Genomic DNA, 17,899 nt, shown 5'->3' on the forward strand with positions numbered 1-17,899 from the left:
GCCTGCTATGCTAGGCTTCTCTTAGGTAGATTTAAGTAACTGTAGTATTAAAGAATTAATTTTATTGGAAGAAAAATACAGAGCTTGCTACTCTGAACCATACTTTTTATTTGTAATTGGTAAAAATGACCTGGAGTCGGAAAGCCAATTCAATCCATTTGTTCTGAGTAAGCATCGTAGATATAGCTGCGGGGCTTATTACATTGCTGGGTCCCACCCTCAGGCCTCATTTGTTTCAGGTTACAAAAATTTCCATTTCTGTGAAGTTCCTAGGTGATGTTATAATTCTACAGATCACAGTTGGAGATCTAGGTGTCTGCAAAAAAGTGTCAGTGAAGAGCTAAAGTTCAAGAATGGAGGAACATTGGACTTCACATCAACTGTCATTCAGTCAGATGCCTTTCTTTTGTTTCTAGGAACACGAAATATTTTACACAGCCCATTCAGTGTGTTCTGTACCTACCGACTTGTGTATGCTTTATAGTTTTAAAGTGATTCAGGATTTGCAGACTTTTTACCAAATCACAGAAGTACAGGCCTTACTTGCTTGGTAAGCTTAAGATTAGGTTTGAGATACAACCATCTGTAATGTATCTCACTGGGCCATGAAGAAACACTCATGAATTACTTGAATATATTGTGAATAGCATTCCTGCTACCCTTTACTCACAAATAACCACAACACACTGGAATGTTCTCCTCTGGAATCCCATGTCTATTCTTTAATGCAAATCTCCACCCCACCCCATGATAAAATAAATGACATCATTACTCCTTGTGTTTTACTTCTGCTGTGCTATAGTTGGAAATTCCAAATGGAATGCTACATCTGACCTCTGGTCAGTTAAGATAGCATTATTTTTCACGCTGTTGTGTCTAAAAAATAAAAATGAAAATTACAGTATGATTTAACTCCCATCATTGCAATATTTATTTCAAAACCTGAAAAAAATCCAAAACACTTCTGTGTTCTGTCCTTGGTATACTTCATTTACTAATGCATAAAATCCTTTAAAATCAGTTCCTCCAAGAAAACTTACATAGGAAAAAGAATAGGCGTTACTGTTCTATTTCTGCATTCACAACATGACAGCATTTTTGACTATCACAAAAGTTTATTAAAAAATAAACCAAAAAACCATGAAAATGTACATGTCCCAACTTTCACATCACACTATAGCAAAACAGGTTCTTCTGGAGAGGGGATCTGGATTTCTCTGCTGAACACTCATTATACTCGTTCCAAGGCTTCTAACATGATGATACTATTTCCTCGTATTACCTAAGAAAAAGCAAATATGAAAAACATGAAGACACTGATGATTCAAGACTTTTATAATATTTATAATAGTATCTTTTTGGTATTACATTATCAATTTGTGAGACTTTTTTGAAGCACAGGGATATCAAATAAATCTTTTGATCATGACACATGATCAGGCCACTAAACCCTTTTTAAGAGACACATCTTCCAGCCAGGCTATCGGCATCTCATTTTACTTTCTACTCTGTATGACTCAAATGAACTTGCCCATTCCTATCCTCAACAGGGCCAAACATTTATGGGAAAATAGGCACAGCAGACTATCAGTTTAGAGGTGCAAGATAATTTAGCTCCATTTTCCCAGGTTTTGATTCTTTTGAAAGATACAGCTGTGTAACAGAACAAGAACCCAAAACAGTTGCAGAAACACAACTCTAGCAAGAGCTCCTGAACACACAGCACCCTCAAACCTAGGAGTTTAATTACATTCGTAATTCGCAGAGGTAACCTCAGATGGAGTAGTATCTCTGGAAAGCAGGACAGGATATGCCACTGACAGCTCTATGCATGCCTCAGAAGGCAGATGGGACTTAGCACTAGCCAAGTCAACTCTTCCTCAAAACACTTTGAAGTTGATTTGTGTAACACGTCACTGACTTGGACAAAGTCTAATAAAGGCAATGGAACAGCTAACATAGACCCAGAAGGCAGCAGTGATGGCCAGTGATCTGGAACCTCTCAAGTGGGAGACCTCGATTGATGTGCTGGCTTCCTGATTCTAACCTTGGCTTTTATAAACATTTGAGTAGTAAAGCAGTGAACGGGAGAGCTCCCTCCAACATCCCTAAGAAAGAAAACAAAAACAACAAAAACCCCAAAATACTCTTTATGAAAGATGACCGACATATTATTCTCCCCCTCCTTTTTCTAAGATTTACTTTTTAATTGCAAAATCAAATATACAGAGAGGAGAGAGAGAGAGAGGAAGATCTTCCATCCACCGATTCACTCAAGCGGCTGCAACAGCTGGAGCTGAGCCGATCTGAAGCTAGGAGCTTCTTCCAGGTCTCCCACGTGGGTGCAGGATCCCAAGGCTTTGGGCCGTCCATGACTGCTTTGCCAGGCCACAAGCAGGGAGCTGGATGGGAAGTGGGTCCACCGGGATTAAAACTGGCACCCATATGGGATCCCGGCACATACAAGGCAAGGACTTTCGCCGCTAGGCTACTGCGCTGGGTTCCTTTTTGTTCTTGTTAAGATTTATTTATAGGAAGGGGAGATACAAGTATCTTCCATCTGCTGGGCCAGTAGTCTGATGCTCCACTGAAATCTCCCATGTGGCAGGTGTTTCTGCAACTCTAACTGGTTCTCCCACATGGGTATCAGCCCCAAGCATTAGGGCCATCACCTGCTGCTCTCCTTCTCAGGTGCATTAGCAGGGAGCTGGATCAGAAAGGAACAGCTGGGAAGAAACCATTGCTCACACAAACACTTTGAGAGGCAGACAGAACTTTGCTTCGGCAAGTTTGCTCTTAAATGCCTATAACGGCCAGGAGGACAATACTGGGAACTCAAGCCAGGTTGCTCACCCAGCTGAAAGGAACACAACTACTTCAGCCATCACTGACGGCAAGCAAGAAAGGAACTAGGAATTGAATTCAGGCACTCTTACGTGGGATATAGCTCTTTCAATTTCTAGATCAAATGTCTACTCATGGACTACTTTTAAGTCTGTGGTGTGATAAACCAGAAAACCCAGGTTAATTATGTATACAAGTAAAATAATCAAAACCAAAACCAAAACCCAGAATCTTTTGCCTGGCAAATTTCACAATCTGGGTATGTGTTAGAAATGCAAATTTCTCAGGGTCTACCCCTTAACTACTGGATTTACTTGCATTTTAATAAGATACTCTGGGGTATTTGTATAGCTCGAGAGCTACTACTTTAAGTACTGGCTATAGACCTCCTTCATAGAACAAAGGTTACAAATGATTTCCAACAGTAGTTTCAAGGCCTAGGACCTTAAAGTTTCCTGATTAGCTGGGATTTCCCCCTTCCCCAGGTAACAGAAATACCACACCCGATTGACTATCACATGTTAAACTAAACGCAAAGTCCAGCCTTGACCCATTTATCTTCTGGGGTAATTCCAATCTAATCAAACAGTTTGATGTGAGAAAATTAGTACACATCCAAAAATATCAAATATCTAAGGGAAATCTTATTTCCACTTACCACCATTCCAATATTGTTCTGCTGTCCACTATTTGCCATCTCCACACACTCATCTATCACCAGATTCATGAAGGGATCAAATCCTCGCAGTATTCCCTGGACATGTCTGCCGCCATTTAATTTTACTACAGAAGGAAGAAAAATAGTTTTAATAAAGCTGCCCTTTATTACTTAATCATTAAAAATAAGGTGGGATAAAACAGATATTTGAAATGTTTGACCCACTACACTACGAGGTTAAACATTTTATGTTTACTCTTACATATCAGTTTATAAGATTATGTGACCGGTGTTTTGGTGTAGCCAGTAAAGCTGCTGCCAGTGGCGCTGGCATCCCACAAGAATGCTGGTTCCAAGTCCTGGCTGTCCCACTTCTAGTCCAGGTCCCTAATTGCCTGGAAAAAGTGGAAGATGGCCCAGGTGCATAGCCCATGACCATCCTGACCATCTGGAGAATGAGCCAGTGAATGGAAGACCTCTTGTTCTGTGTTTAACTTTGCCTTTCAAATAAATAAGCTCATGGTTTTAACCCTTATCCCACACGTGAGAACTAAATAAGTTCAAGGTGGATTATTAAGTTGAACAAATTTGTGCTTTTTACACATTCTCAACAAAACAGAAAAACTGCTTCTTGTCCAAGTACTCTGTAGCTTATTTTTTTTTTTTAAAGATTTATTCATTTTATTACAGCCAGATATACACAGAGGAGAAGAGACAGAGAGGAAGATCTTCTGTCCGATAATTCACTCCCCAAGTGAGCCGCAACAGGCCAACGCGCACCGATCCGAAGCCAGGAACCTGGAACCTCTTCCGGGTCTCCCACATGGGTGCCGGGTCCCAATGCATTGGGCCGTCCTCAACTGTTTTCCCAGGCCACAAGCAGGGAGCTGGATGGGAAGTGGAGCTGCCGGGATTAGAACCGGCGCCCATATGGGATCCCGGGGCTTTCAAGGTGAGGACTTTAGCCGCTAGGCCACGCGGTCGGGCCCCTCTGTAGCTTATTTAAGGGAAAAATAGTAGATAAATTTTCCTAATTGCCACATATGAAACTCCCTTTAATTCTGTCAAAAAGAGTGAAGAATCATGAAATAACCTAAAGTCTTATGGTCTTATTAAGTGCCAGAAATTAGGTATTTAAAATGGTTTATTTTAATAAACCTGACCAGGGCCTGGCATGATAGCGTAGTGGCTAAAGTCCTCGCCTTGAACACACCAGGATCCCATATGGGTGCAGGTTTGTGTCCTGGTAGTCCCGCTTCCCATCCAGCTCCTTCCTTGTGGCCTGGGAAAGCAGTCGAGGATGGCCCAAAGCCTTGGGACTCTGCACCCGTGTGGGAGACCTGAAAGAAGCTCCTAGCTCCTGGCTCTGGATTGGCTCAGCCCCAGCTGTTGTGGCTGCTTGGAGAGTGAATCATCGGAGGGAAGATCTTCCTCTCTGTATGTCTGCCTTTCCAATAAAAATAAATAAATCCTAAAAACAAACAAACAAAAACCCCAAAAAACAAAACCTGGCTAAATGCATATGAATTAGAGGTTTTATACGCTTAAGATTTCTATAAGCTCTTTCCAAATATTATGTACAGCACCAAGAAAAAAAAAAAAGACAATAATCAAAAGATAAAACATAAACTTACATGACAACTTCTTGTCCATAAATCTGCAAAAGTGAAAAGGGTAAAGATTAGGTAACTGTTTAAAAATGCTAAGCATAAGTAAAGCAGGTAAAATTAAATATGATAGGAACATGAAATTAAGAAGAGTAAAAAATCTGGTCAGAAAGAATAAAAGCACAATGTAATAGAGGGAATGAGATTTCTTTTTGGGATGGGCTTTGGTGCAAAGGTTAAAACACTGCCTGGGACCCCCTTGCAGTGCCTGGATCGGGGTCCCAGCTTTGCCGCCCGTCCACCTTCTTGCTAATGCCTACTCTGGAAAGCAGCCATTCAAATGGGAGATCTGGATGGAGTCTGGGTTTCCAGGGTTTGGCCTGGTCTGCCTCTTCCTGTTGGGGGTATTTGGAAAGTGAACCAGTACATGAAAGATCCCTTTCTCTCTCAAATAAATTAGAAACAAAAACCCTCTTGGTCAATACTGTTGTCGCTTCACTGAGCTAATTTTTCAGGGTTGGATTCTACAGTCATAGTAGAAAAACATTTTATAAGATTTATTTATGTTTATCTGAAAGACAGATTTACAGAGAAGAGACAGAGAAAGATCTTCCATTCACTGTTTAATTTCCAAGTGGCTGCAGTGGCTAGAGCTGAGCTGATCACTTAGTGTGTGCCCTTGAGGGTTTAGTACTTTTTCTAAGACTTACTCAGTTATCCATCAATAAAAATACAAAGTTTATGAGAAACTGCAATCAGATGTTAATTTTTTTCTGAAGTAATAGCTTAGTCTATCGACTTGAAGTACCCACCTGTACAATGCTGTTGTCAACAGTACACAAGGGGCTAAGGGCTTCTTTCAGGTCTCCCACATAGGTGCAGGGTCCCAAGGCTTTGGGCTAACCTCCACTGCCTTCCAAGGCCATAAATATGGAGCTGGATTGGAAATGAAGCTGGGACACGAACTGGTACTCAACTGTTTGTAGGCAGAGGATTAGCCAGATGGGCCATTGTGCTGGCCCCCAAAATACAATTAAAAAAATGTTTTAAAAGTCAAACTCCAGTCTTGGACCTCGTGGTCATTTGGGGAGTGAATCAGTGGATGGAAGAGCTCTGTCTTTCCCTCTGTTAACACTTTCCATCGATTCCCCAAATGCTGCAACAGTCAGAGCAGAGAACTCCCTCCAGGTCTCCCGTGGCGGTGGCAGGGCCCCAAGGACTGAAGCTGGAAAATCTGAGCGGCAGGGACTTCAGGTCCTCTGGCTGGTACGCCACACATCAGTTTAACTTGTGTGCTACCTCACTTGCCCACATGCCTTCTGGGGGAGCGAACCAGCAGACAGAAGGTCTCTGTCAGAGGCCGTGGAACAGCAGGCATCACACACCAGCTTACTTAACCCGTATGACCCCTTCTGTACTATTACCACCAGCACTACATATGCGGGTGCTGCAACAAGTCCCGAGACAATGTGTATTACTTCAAAAAAATTTTTTTTGCACCAAAATTAACTTTCGATTGTAGTTTCTCATAGATTTTGTATTTTCGCTGATGGATACCTGAGTAAGTCTTATTGAAAATACTAAACTCTCCAAAGTAATACACAAAGTGTCACGCTTGAGCAAACATACAAGGTGGAGAACAGGGCACTCAGATGTGGGAGTTGGGGGACTGACTGCGCGCAGGGATTTCAGATGCAGGGAGCATCTGATTTCCCACCTATTCTAGATGCTGCACAAAGCGCGGCAGGGCTCGGCCGGGAGGGCAGTGGGCAGAAGGCCGGGGCTCGGAGCCGGGGAGGTCCTACGGAGGCGGGCAGGCCGCGCGTGGCCATCGCGGGGGCAGCGAAGGCCGGGGCCCTGCCGTCCGGAATGCCACGCCGGGGGGTCTCGAGACAGGCGCACGGGATCAGGGCCCTCACGCACACTTACTTCTTCAACTCGGGAGGGTGAGCTTTGCTCATGGCAGCGGCTCGGACGCTCACAGACTCCTGGAAACGCAGTCGGCGGCCTCCCCACGCTCCCGCCGCAGGCCCGGCGCTTGGCGTCTGACGCCACCCACCCCGTGAGCCAATCGTTTGTCCGCACAGGCCACGTTCTATCTCGCGGTACCTAGGCGCAGCCCGCGCGCCGGATCCGCCGGCAGCTTCCGGCGACGACGTCAGCCCTGGGCCCGGAGGCGCCTTCCGCTCTTGGTATGTGCTCAGTCTGCAGTGGCCGCGTCTTCGTGTTCCTGAGGAGCTCGGTCTCTGTACTAACGAGTGTACTAAGCGAGTTGCAGAGTGGGCCCCGGCATTTCTCTGTATCCCCCGCAGCTTCGCGTCAGGTCCCGCAGGCCGCCGTAGCAGCTAGGTGACTGCTTCGGACCTGGCGCCTGGACCCGCATTCTAAGGATCCCCGCCGTCAGGGCGTGATTCAGCTCGGCGCCTCGGGGTCAGGCTGCTGGGCACTGAGCCTCTGGACACCAGGCGGACTCCCGACTGCCTTCCCTTCCAGCCACTGCGTTCCTGGGAGGGTGATGCCTCCATGTCACCGGGATGGCACTCCCTGCTCTGCCTCTGACCGTGGCAGGGATTTGGGTAGTTAACCAGTGGACACGCGAGCTCTTAAACACGTAAGAGGCTTCCTACAGATGCTCTGATGAGGCACTGCTCTTGAGGGTCTGGCTCAGTTATTCAAAATAGAACAAGCCAGGAATTAGGTAGTTTGAAATAATAAGGTGTGGGTTTCCAAAATTCAGTTCACTCCTAATATTCAGGAATGGCTCTATTTAAGCACTCATGGAGAAGGACTTAAATCCGTCCTGTATTTTGTACCTTTGGGTACTCAAAATCTTATTAAAATCTTCTCCCGAGAATTCAAAGCCACATACTTTTCTCATCACTTGCTATTAGTGTTTAGTTAACATTAACATAGCCCTCTAACGCTGTCCAACTTCTCAGCTCCCAGCTTTTTTACATCAGAGGTCTTCGGATCACAGCCTGCCCTCAAAGCTTTTCCCATTTAAAATGAACGAGTCTTGCGTCTGAACCATATAACACAAGTCATTTCCACATTTCTGGATATCTTAAATTTCCACACCTAAGAAGGAGAAACACGCTGAGAAAGTGACATTTGCTGCCCAGATATAAGCAAAGAAACATTATGAGGGATAAATTTAACCTTGTTTATTATTTAAAACCAAACAATTAGGAAAATATATCACAACATTCAAACAGTGAACAGATAAGCTATCTTATTTTAACAAGTCCTTAAAAAAAAAGTCCTTATCAAACGTAAGGTGCCAGGTTGGGGCACAACACTGCATCTTGCAAAGTCCCCAAACATGGCATTTGCTGACGTGGGGCTGCCTGCCTTCCATCTCAGGCAGTTGGGACTCGTCCTAGCCCGAGTTGCTTTTTCTCTCGTGGCCTTCCTATCGTTGGGACTGTCTGCTTGGTGTTAATTTGGGTACTAAGTAAGCAATGCTGTGCTTGGATTCATTCCACTCTTACACAAATTCACGTTCCCCCAAAACCACAGTACTTCAGAGTTCTTTGATCACAGAACCAAGAGACCATCTTTCACTGTTCATTCCTGGTACTGGTAATTACTACTGTGAAAACGTTCTTCCCCTTCAAGGGGGAAAGTGCTGTGACAGATTTATCCGGTTACTCAGTGTGAGGGGAGCTGTGCTTCCTGTACCCTGAGTGACATCTCCAGGCTGGGATGCCGTAAGAGTATCAGGAGATGGAGGTCCATGCCAGAAAAGGACACCTACAGGAGTCCTGCAAAATTTCTCCTGAAACTACTCTTCCTTCCAACTCCACATCTGAAATCACTTCATGCCCTTGCGTGTAAAAAACCAGCCCAAACAAAGACCCGGAGAGGCAGTTTTCTTTTCTAACACAGTGACCTCATGGATTGTGTTCACAGCGTAAGGACAATGGTGTGGTGAAACCTCGGGGAAGCAGGATGCCAGCAGCCCACCGAAGCTCCATCTGCGCCCTCCACCAACAGCACGCAGCCCCAGCCTGTTGCTGCCTGTGCAGGTAAGGAGAATCTGGTGTTTCGGAAGGCCCGGACTCGTGGCATAAGGGAGGCCCCACTCGTAGGAGGGACACTTGGCGTGTGAAAGGCAGGCCCGGAAACTCTCCTGTGCCGTCTGACCCGGGTTTTAGCACCTTTTTGTTCACTTCAGTTCCAAGGACTGGAATATAAAGGATCTAGAGCCTGGAGGCAAATGACATGCTTCACACCTGCTGACTTCCTTGATTTCCTTTATAAACCGTACATAAGGACTAAGTTCCCGTTCTTTTTTAAACAGATTCCTTCCCTCAGCCCCGGTGGCCACTGGCACTTCTACTTCCCCATGTTCGAGAGTGCCTCCTTCATCTTCTTGGTCATGGTTGGGATGAGGTGCATGTGGTCATCCACACACTTGGTCACACAACTGTCCAGCTGCTGCTTCACCTGTGACTCCTTAGTCCCCGCATCTATGGAGTCTTTGGCTTTGTCGTTGCAGTGCATGGTGCACCGGGCAAGGCGGTCCTACGGCAGGAAGAAGAGAGGTTAGAAGCCCGGGGCCACCTTTACTGACTATCGGGGGCAGGCTGTGCACCCAGGCTTACCAAAAAGGATCTTTATCAACCAAGGGAGACACTTTAGTATAATTAAACAAGACTGTCTACGCTGATAGCAAAGGAGGCACTGGAAGGCTCTGAAAAATCCGAGTAAGATAGGATTCTAGAACACTCTGTGAGGGGGCTGGCATTGGGGTACAGTGGGTTAAGCAGTGGCTGCTGCCAGTGACACCAACACTCCATGCTGGAGCACTGGCTTGCGTCCCAGCAGCTCCATTTCTGATCCAGCTCCTTGCTAATTCACCTGGGAAGGCAGTGGAAAATGGCCCAAAGGCCTGGGCTGCCTGCCACTCAGGCTCCTGGCTTCAGTTTGGTTCAGCTCCTTCTGTTGTTCTGTGAGAGGGATATGAGCCACTGGATATGATTCTTTCTCTCTAATCCCTGCCCTGCAGCTTCCTTTCAAACAGATACATGAAATCTTATAAAGAAAAATAGAGCCAGTAAATCCGCCCCCTGCTGCCCTGGGGGACAGTGGGAGAGAAGACTGCTAGGAAGGGAGAGGTTTGTAGAGGTTACTGTTACACATACAGAAGTCTTGATTTATTCATGACTGTCCTTGCCACAGAAAAACAATTCATCACATTTTAACTGAGCATTTACTATGTGCTATGTGCCAGGCTCTTTTTTTTTTTTTTTTAAAGATTTATTTTATTTTCATTACAGAGTCAGATACACAGAGAGGAGGAGAGACAGAGAGGAAGATTTTCCATCCAAAGATTCACTCCCCAGGTGACCACAACGGCCGGTGCTGCGCTGATCTGGAGCCAAGAGCCAGGAACTTCTTCTGGCTCTCCCATGAGGGTGCAGGGTCCCAAGGCTTTGGGACGTCCTTGACTGCTTTCCCAGGCCACAAGCAGGGAGCTGGATGGGAAGTGGAGCTGCCGGGATTAGAACCGGCACCCGTATGGGATCCTGGCACGTTCAAGGCGAGGACTTTAACTGCTAGGCCACCGAGCTGGGCCATGCCAGACTCTTATAATGTTCAGATATACAGTTATGAATCTGAGAAGGTTCTTTCCCTTAGAAAACTTAGATTTCAGTGAGGGAAGAGACAAAAATTCCTCTGCAGATGGAGAGGACACAGTTGGGCACATGCACCTGGGATGCAGACTGGTCTTGACGGAGAGCATGAGTGCCAGACACTCCAGTTAATAGTCACAGCCATGAGACCAGAGGAAGCACAAGGACCAGGCACGCCAGGGCAATGTAGTGCCTTGGCGGGGTGGGAGTGGGGCAGAGAAGAGCCAGCCAAGGCTGGTCCAAAGGGAGGAACACCCAGAGGGAGGTGTACTCAGTGGCAGCGATGCCCCTGGGCAGAGTGAGATGAGGACAAGAAGGGATCCCTGGATGCAGCCCCTCAGGGGTGGGTGACAAGGTCGGCTCTGCACAGTGGAAGAGTGAACGTGTGCTTGGAGTGAACGGAAGAGGATGCAGGGACAGAGCTATCCGGCAATGCAAGGATTGCATTCCCAAAGACCTCATCTACAAAGGATCTCCAGAAAGTTCACGGGGTAGGGGTGCAGGGCATCCTATATAGGCACTGCTTCATGTGCTAGCAGCTCTACTTCCCTTCTGTCTGTGCAAAATATTAGGGGGCCCGGAGTGGTAGACTAGTGGCTAAAATCTTCTCCTTCCACATGCCGGGATCCAACGTGGGTGGCGGTCCATGTCCCGGCAGCCCTGCTTCCCATCTAGCTCCCTGCCGATGGCATGGGAGAACAGCCAAGTGCGGCCCAAAGCCGAGGGACCCTGTACTCACATGGCAGACCTACTTTGGGTCAGCTTAGCTCTGGCTGTTACAGCCTTCTGGGGAGTGAACCAGTGGATGCAAGATCTTTTTCTTTCCTTCTCTCCTGTAAAATCTGACTTTCAAATAGAAACCAATCTTTCAAAAAAAAAAAAAAAAGCTCATGGAAAATGCACAATGAGAAAAATGTGTTTTTGATGAACTTTAAAAAGTTTTAGTTTCTTGAAAAGCATAGAGAGAGAAAAACGGAGACTAACACGGCTCTCCAGTCTGTTGGTCCACTACCCAAATGCCTGCAACAGGCACGTCTGAGTCAGATGGAAGCCAGGAGCTTGGAGTTCAATCTGGGCCCTCCACACAGGTGGCAGGGATGAGCACTTGAGCCTCCTAGGGTGCGCCTCAGCAGGATGCTGGGATCTGGAGAAGAACTGGGACTCAAACCCATGTCCAAGCAGTACCAAACCGCTCTATCAAATGCCTGCTTCAAACTAATCTTTGAATTCCATTTCTTCTGCAAATTTTTATAAAAAGATCTATTTACTGGAAAGTCAGATTTGCAGAGATGGAGAGACAGAGAGAAAGATCTTCCATCTACTGGTTTGCTGCCAAAGTGGCTGCAATGGCCGAAGCTGAGCCAATCCGAAGCCAGGAGCCTGGAACCTCTTCTAGGACTCCCACATGGGTGCAGGGTCCCAAGACTTTGGGCCATCCCTTCCACTTTCCCAGGCCACAAGCAGGGAGCTGGATGGGAGGTGGAGCTGACAGCACATGAACCAGTGCTCAAGGGGTTTCCAGTGGATACAAGGCAGTTATTTAGTCACTGAGCCCGTTGTGCCAGGCTCAGTCACTGTTTCTTATAAGTTCTAGAAAATAAAGATACTTAGAAGAAGGAATAAACTGAAGTGGATAGCAATGCAAACGCTCCCTGCAGGTGACTGCTCTGCAGTGACAGGAGTCGCTCTGGGTGTAGCAGGCAGGGCCTGGAGCAGAGCCGGTGTGTTAGTGCACAAATGTTCCTAAAGGCCTGCTCTAATGCACACCCTCATGACCGCCCTGCTCCACACTCCTGGGGATGCCGATATTTTAAAAATTAATAGCAGCTGGCACTGTGGCGTGGTAGCTTAAGCCTTCATCTGCATCTCCTATGAGCAAGGATCCTGGCTGCTCCATTTCCTTTTCAGATTTCTGGTAATGTGCCTAGGAAAGCAGCGGAGGATGGCTCAAGAATTCAGACCCCTCCACTCTCCATGTGGGAGTCAGGGAAGATGCTGTTGGCTCCTGGTGTGTGGCCAGTTGGGGAGTGAGCCAGTGAACGGAAGGCTCTGAAAAAATATTATATGGTTCAACTCACAGCACTTCCTGGGCTTTTCCCAGAAAACCCCATGAAGACTGGGGTTTGAAGACCACAAATGTCAACACAACCTAACCCAGGAGCTTGGGAACAGATGTGCAAGGAGCAGAGCTGGGGTCGTTTCCCTCACCTGGAACTTCTCCAGTTCGCTTGTCACCAGGGCTTGGGCTTGAGCCAGGGGCATATGGCAGCGCTCGATGCACTGGTGCACCTGCTGCATGGACGCCCGGCTGTCCTCGCAGCAGCCGGCGCTGCACTGGAACATCAGGCCCTGGAGAAGGGGGACACGGAGGCCCCAGTCATTGAAGACCAGGTTTCTGCACTGCAGGGTTCAGAGGTCGGCCATCTCCACGTCCACTGGAGGGCAACCGACCAGGGGAGACCCACAAGGAGCTGAGGGGGTCAGGGCAGAAACGCCCAGAAATCCGCACATGCGTGACATGTGTGAAGCCGAGTTCGGGCACCACAGAATCGGGGACGACCCGGCCATCCTGCGTGCCAGGCATCCTGGAGTTTTCACCTTTCTGGTGGATCACCTTGGACGTGCCCTTTCAGGGCCTCGGGCCGCGCGCGCGGAAGGCGGGGGTGGACCCACGCCTCACACCGGGGCCCTCCACCGCGGACACCCCCTTTCCCGGGCCGGGCTGGGTAGAAAACAGCCTCACGTGCGGTGAGGGCGCATGGCGTTCACCCGCGCAGCCCGGGGTCGCCCAGACCAGGTCAGCGGGAACGGGAGACAAGCGGCGGCGGCGGCCGAGGGAGGGTTCCCGGAGTCCAAGTGCCGGGGAGGGAGAGCCCTGCCCGGTCCCCGCGCCGCTACCTGCATCTTGCGGATGTTCTCCCTCTCCAGATTCTTCACCATAGAGTCCACGGCCTCCTGCACGCGGAGCTGCTGCAGCTCGGCCATGGCGACCCGGCGCTGCGCCGCACCGGCGCCCGCGTGGACTCGGCGCACGGGCCCGCCCCTCACCGCCGATTCCCAGCTGGCCCTGCGGTCGGCCCTTCCCGGTCGCCGCCGGCGCCGCCTGGCGTCCGCGCACGGAACTGCAGGCGCCCAGCTCGGCGGACCGGCTGTGGCGGAGCGCCGAGACTGCCTGCCTGTCTGCCCGTCTGTCTTCCTTCAGGTTTATGAAAAGATGTGTCATTAGCACACGCATAGATGAATTATTAACAAACCTCACCCTTCCTAGTCAGTTGCTGCCCTGTTTCTCCTCCCTCCATCCCGACCCGTCCATCTGCTGTCAGCCGCTGTTGGCCTCTTTGACTCTGTCCTGGGCGCTTTGTCGGTTCCTTTTCAGTGTTCAGTAGTATGCCACAGACAGGCTGGCTGGCCCGCCCAGCCCTCGTGGGTGGAAGGTGGTGTTTTCCAGTTGCCCACTATTAGGAGCCAACTGGGTAGCCTAGACATCCTTGAAGAGGGATTTTGTGGCACATTATATTTTCTTTGGGGTATCTGGAAGTAGAATTGTTAGGTCATTGGGTAGAGAGAGAGGCATGCCTTTCTAATAAATACCTAATAGCATAACTATCATAAGCAATATAAATTATTAATATACCGCACCACAACGTAATGGCAATAAGTGCCTAGTACATAATATAAATAAATTAGTATTACAAATAGTAAACAACAATGAGGCACTTGTATTCTCAGGAGGATCCAGCTCCTTCCTGAAAGGGTTCTGACTGGCACGCCTAGCCCCAAATGTGCTGTCCTATGTTCTCTTTCAGGGGGCACCTGCTAAGCATGGGGTGCTGTGCTGGGGACCTGGGCGCCTAGAGGGCCTTTGGTGGAGAAGGGGAAGGTGCTGTGTTCAGGGTGTTCTGGAAGGTGGCTGCTGGGGCAGGCCAAGAAGGATACCATGTTAGAGGTGGATCCGTGAGTTGAGCTGAGACCAGTAGGATTTTCTTGGCGCACAGGAGGGCTAAGAGAAGGGCTTGCCGAGCATGGGGGTGGGGTGCTGCTGTGGACAGAGGCTGAGAGAGCTTGAACACTGGGGAGCCCTGGGGAGACAGACAGGTGAATATGACACCAAGGAATGGTCTGGCCCCTGGAAGGTAGGCATTTCCCACCGTGGCCACCAGGTGGCAGGAGAGTTCCGCTGGATTCCTCCCAAGGGCCACCTAGCACTTAGAAGTTGCTGGAGCAGGGCTTCCAGTTCGACTGTGAGAAAGAAGTGCAGGACTCTGCTGGGTGAACTTTGTGTTTGCATTTCTGACCCCACGTGCCCCAGAAAGCTTGTTCCCAGTGGCACAGTTTTATAGCAGTTTCCTTCTTTGTCCTTTATTCCTCACATGTCTGGCGGGATTTTTCCTGAGAGTGCCCTGTGTAGGAGCCATGCTGGGTACACTGAGTAAGACAGCCTTGCTAGCTCATGTGTAGGCATGAATGGTCTTACTTCATGAAGAAGGGTTCCTGACTTCCACTTGGCTTGGTGCTTGGTCTATTTTTTGCTGTTTTGCCAGGTATATTAGGGAGCTGGACTGGAAGCAGAGCAACTGGTATTTCAGCTGCCATCTTGTATGGGATGCCAGTGTTGCAGGCCATATCTTTTTTTTTCCCCTTTAGATTTATTTTCTTTATTTTTTGAAAGGCTTATTTATTTTTATGCTAAGTCAGAAATACAGAGAGGAGGAGTGACAGAAAGGAAGATCTTCCATCTGATGGTTCACTCCCCAAGCAGCCGCAACCGCCCAAGCTGTGCCAATCCAAAGCCGGGAACCAGGAGCTTCTTCCTGTCTCCCACGCGGGTGCAGGGTCCCAAGGCTTTGGGCCGTCCTCGACTGCTTTCCCAGGCCACAAGCAGGGAGCCGGATAGGAAGTGGGGCCACCGGGATTAGAACCGGCACCCATATGGTATCCTGGTGCATTCAAGGTGAGGACCTTAGCCACTAGTCTATTGCGTCGGGCCCTAAATTTGTTTTCATTGGAAAAGCAGAGTTACAGAAAGAGAGAGAGAGAGGGAAAAAGAGAGAGAGCAAGAGATCTTTCATCTACTGATTCACTCCCCAAATAGCCATAGTGGCTGGAGCTGGGTCACTGTGAAGCCAGGAGCCAAGAGCTTCCTCTGGGCCTCCTACATGAGTGCAGGGTCCAAGGTTTTGGGCCATCCGCTACTGCTTTCCCAGGCCACAAGCAGGGAACTGGATTGGAAGTGAAGCAACTGGGACTTGGACTGGTGCACATATGGGATTCTGGTGCCACAGGCAGAGGCTTAGCCTACTACATCTGGTAACAGCTCCAGGCAATGTCTTAAGTCCTGTGCCATGGCCTAGACAAGGACTGAAATTGCAGTATGAAGTGTGAAGACATGAGGAAGTCCTGGGGTAATAGCTGGTGGCAGCTCCGGAATGGTTGAGCAGTCCAGGAGCAGAGGAGGCATACGCATCCCTGGGAGGTGACCAGGCTCCAGCAGATGCTGCTGGCCACAGGGTGGATCTGGGGGGGGCATGTCGGGCAGCCCCCAGGGGAGCTCCAGGGCTCAGTGTCAGTAGGTGCTTCCCCAGAACAGCCTGGAAGCAGCTGGGGCTTGAGATCGCTCCGGAGTACGTCCTTCCCGAGGGAACTGCATTGTGGGCTCTCACAGGCTAGAGAAGCACAGAGCCAGCTGGACAGAACTTTGGGTTTTTAATGTTGTTTACATAGTTGACAACGATGCACACCCATGGGGGCCACTAACCAGGGTTGGGAGGGTCTTCCATGGAGGAAGGTAGGTGGGAGAAGTGCTGCTGTTTTCCTTCTCTTCCCTTTGCTCCTGTATGGGAGTGGTTAAGGTGCTCTGAGGCAGTTGCTGTAACCCAAGAATGCAGACCTCCCTCCTTGCAGATGCCAGCCTGGACAGGTGCCCCCAGTGGCGTGGGCACTAACATCCACACTGACTGGGTTTATATTTCTGCCACCCAGCACGAGGGAGCTCACATTAGAAATTCTGGCCACTTAGGCAAGGTGGCTTTCTTGTACATCTGAGGCCGTGGATAGAGATCTGTGCTAGCTGTGTGTGTGCTCTGCAGGTGAAGAATCAGTTGGCAAATGTGCCCTGCTGTATGGGCATCAGGCATTAGGAACGTGTAAGCTCTGGTTCTCCTCAGGCACCAGAAGCAGCTGCAGGACCCAGCTGACCTTTGCCATGTGTGGTTCACCTGTATCTTTCCAAGGCTATTGCCATGAGAGTGCTGCCCTCCCAGCTTTTGAGAAGTTTTACATGACAAAGCTGGTATTCTTTATAGTTCTGTCTTACTGTTGTCTCAAAAGTCCCTGAAAGGAGGGGCTGGGCCCATCAGGATCTGCTTGTAACCCCCTTCCCGCACTGCTTAGCTGGTGCTGGCCGTGCCTGCGTCCTTCCAGTTCCGCTCAGCATCTCTCTCCCAGCCTCTGGCCCAGGCATGGGCCACATGTCTGGGATGTGCTTCCTGGTCCTCTGTGTTGTGGCTTCCTATTTGAGACGTGGCTATATGTGCGGTGTTTTCTGCCACCTCTTAACCTGAAACCCTTTGGATTTCCCTGGACGGCAGGGGTCTTCATCTCGTGTTGTTTTGGGTCTTCAGGGAGCACAGGGTGAATGCAGTTGGTGTTGTCTGAGCACCCACGTGTGTAGAGTGACGCGGCTGTGGCAGACGGGACACATTCTCAAGGTGTATTTATTTATTTTAAACAAGATAGACTCAGACAAAATATAGTAAACCTCCCCTTGAGATTGTTCAGTAATCATTGTGTCTTTTCAATAAATCTGTTTAAGAAGCAGAGAGAAAGAGAGAGAGAGAGAGAGAGAGAGAGAGAGAGTCTGATGACTTGAATCATCATTGTACTAGTGGGGAGCTGGAGTCAGCTATGAACCCAGGGTCTCCACTGTGGGACCCAAGTGTCTTAATCACCAGGCTAGTTGTCCATGCTGGTTCCATTTCCGTCCTGCCTTGTAGCTGGCTAGGTCTGAAGAATGCTGTTTGATTATATATATACATTTTTTGAATTATGTGTTATAATTTTGTATAGACTTGGATTTCCCCCCAAACTCTCACCCCTTGACAGGTTTTCCCCATTTTACTACAGTGGTATAGTCCTTCATAAGGAATCATAAT

The 17,899-nt window shown here is 48.6% G+C and overlaps 2 protein-coding genes across 2 annotated transcripts; both read right to left on the reverse strand.

Annotated features, from left to right (window-relative positions):
• Positions 1-1,095: 1,095 nt before the first annotated feature.
• Positions 1,096-7,160, reverse strand: SNRPG (small nuclear ribonucleoprotein polypeptide G). The gene is made up of 4 exons (XM_004580061.4): positions 7,039-7,160; positions 5,137-5,159; positions 3,503-3,627; positions 1,096-1,282 (listed from the first exon to the last, which is right to left on the reverse strand). Exons 1-4 carry the CDS (start codon positions 7,068-7,070, stop codon positions 1,232-1,234), a joined length of 231 nt encoding a protein of 76 aa, XP_004580118.1. The 5' UTR covers positions 7,071-7,160; the 3' UTR covers positions 1,096-1,231.
• A 2,074-nt stretch (positions 7,161-9,234) lies between these two features.
• On the reverse strand, positions 9,235-13,802 carry FAM136A (family with sequence similarity 136 member A). Its single transcript, XM_036497764.2, has 3 exons — positions 13,647-13,802; positions 12,957-13,097; positions 9,235-9,636 (listed from the first exon to the last, which is right to left on the reverse strand). The coding sequence occupies exons 1-3, from the start codon at positions 13,731-13,733 to the stop codon at positions 9,448-9,450; spliced, it is 417 nt and encodes a 138-aa protein (XP_036353657.1). The 5' UTR covers positions 13,734-13,802; the 3' UTR covers positions 9,235-9,447.
• Between the last annotated feature and the right edge of the window lie 4,097 nt (positions 13,803-17,899).

This window comes from Ochotona princeps, chromosome 8 (assembly GCF_030435755.1).
Source record: "Ochotona princeps isolate mOchPri1 chromosome 8, mOchPri1.hap1, whole genome shotgun sequence".
NCBI classification, from domain to species: domain Eukaryota; kingdom Metazoa; phylum Chordata; class Mammalia; order Lagomorpha; family Ochotonidae; genus Ochotona; species Ochotona princeps.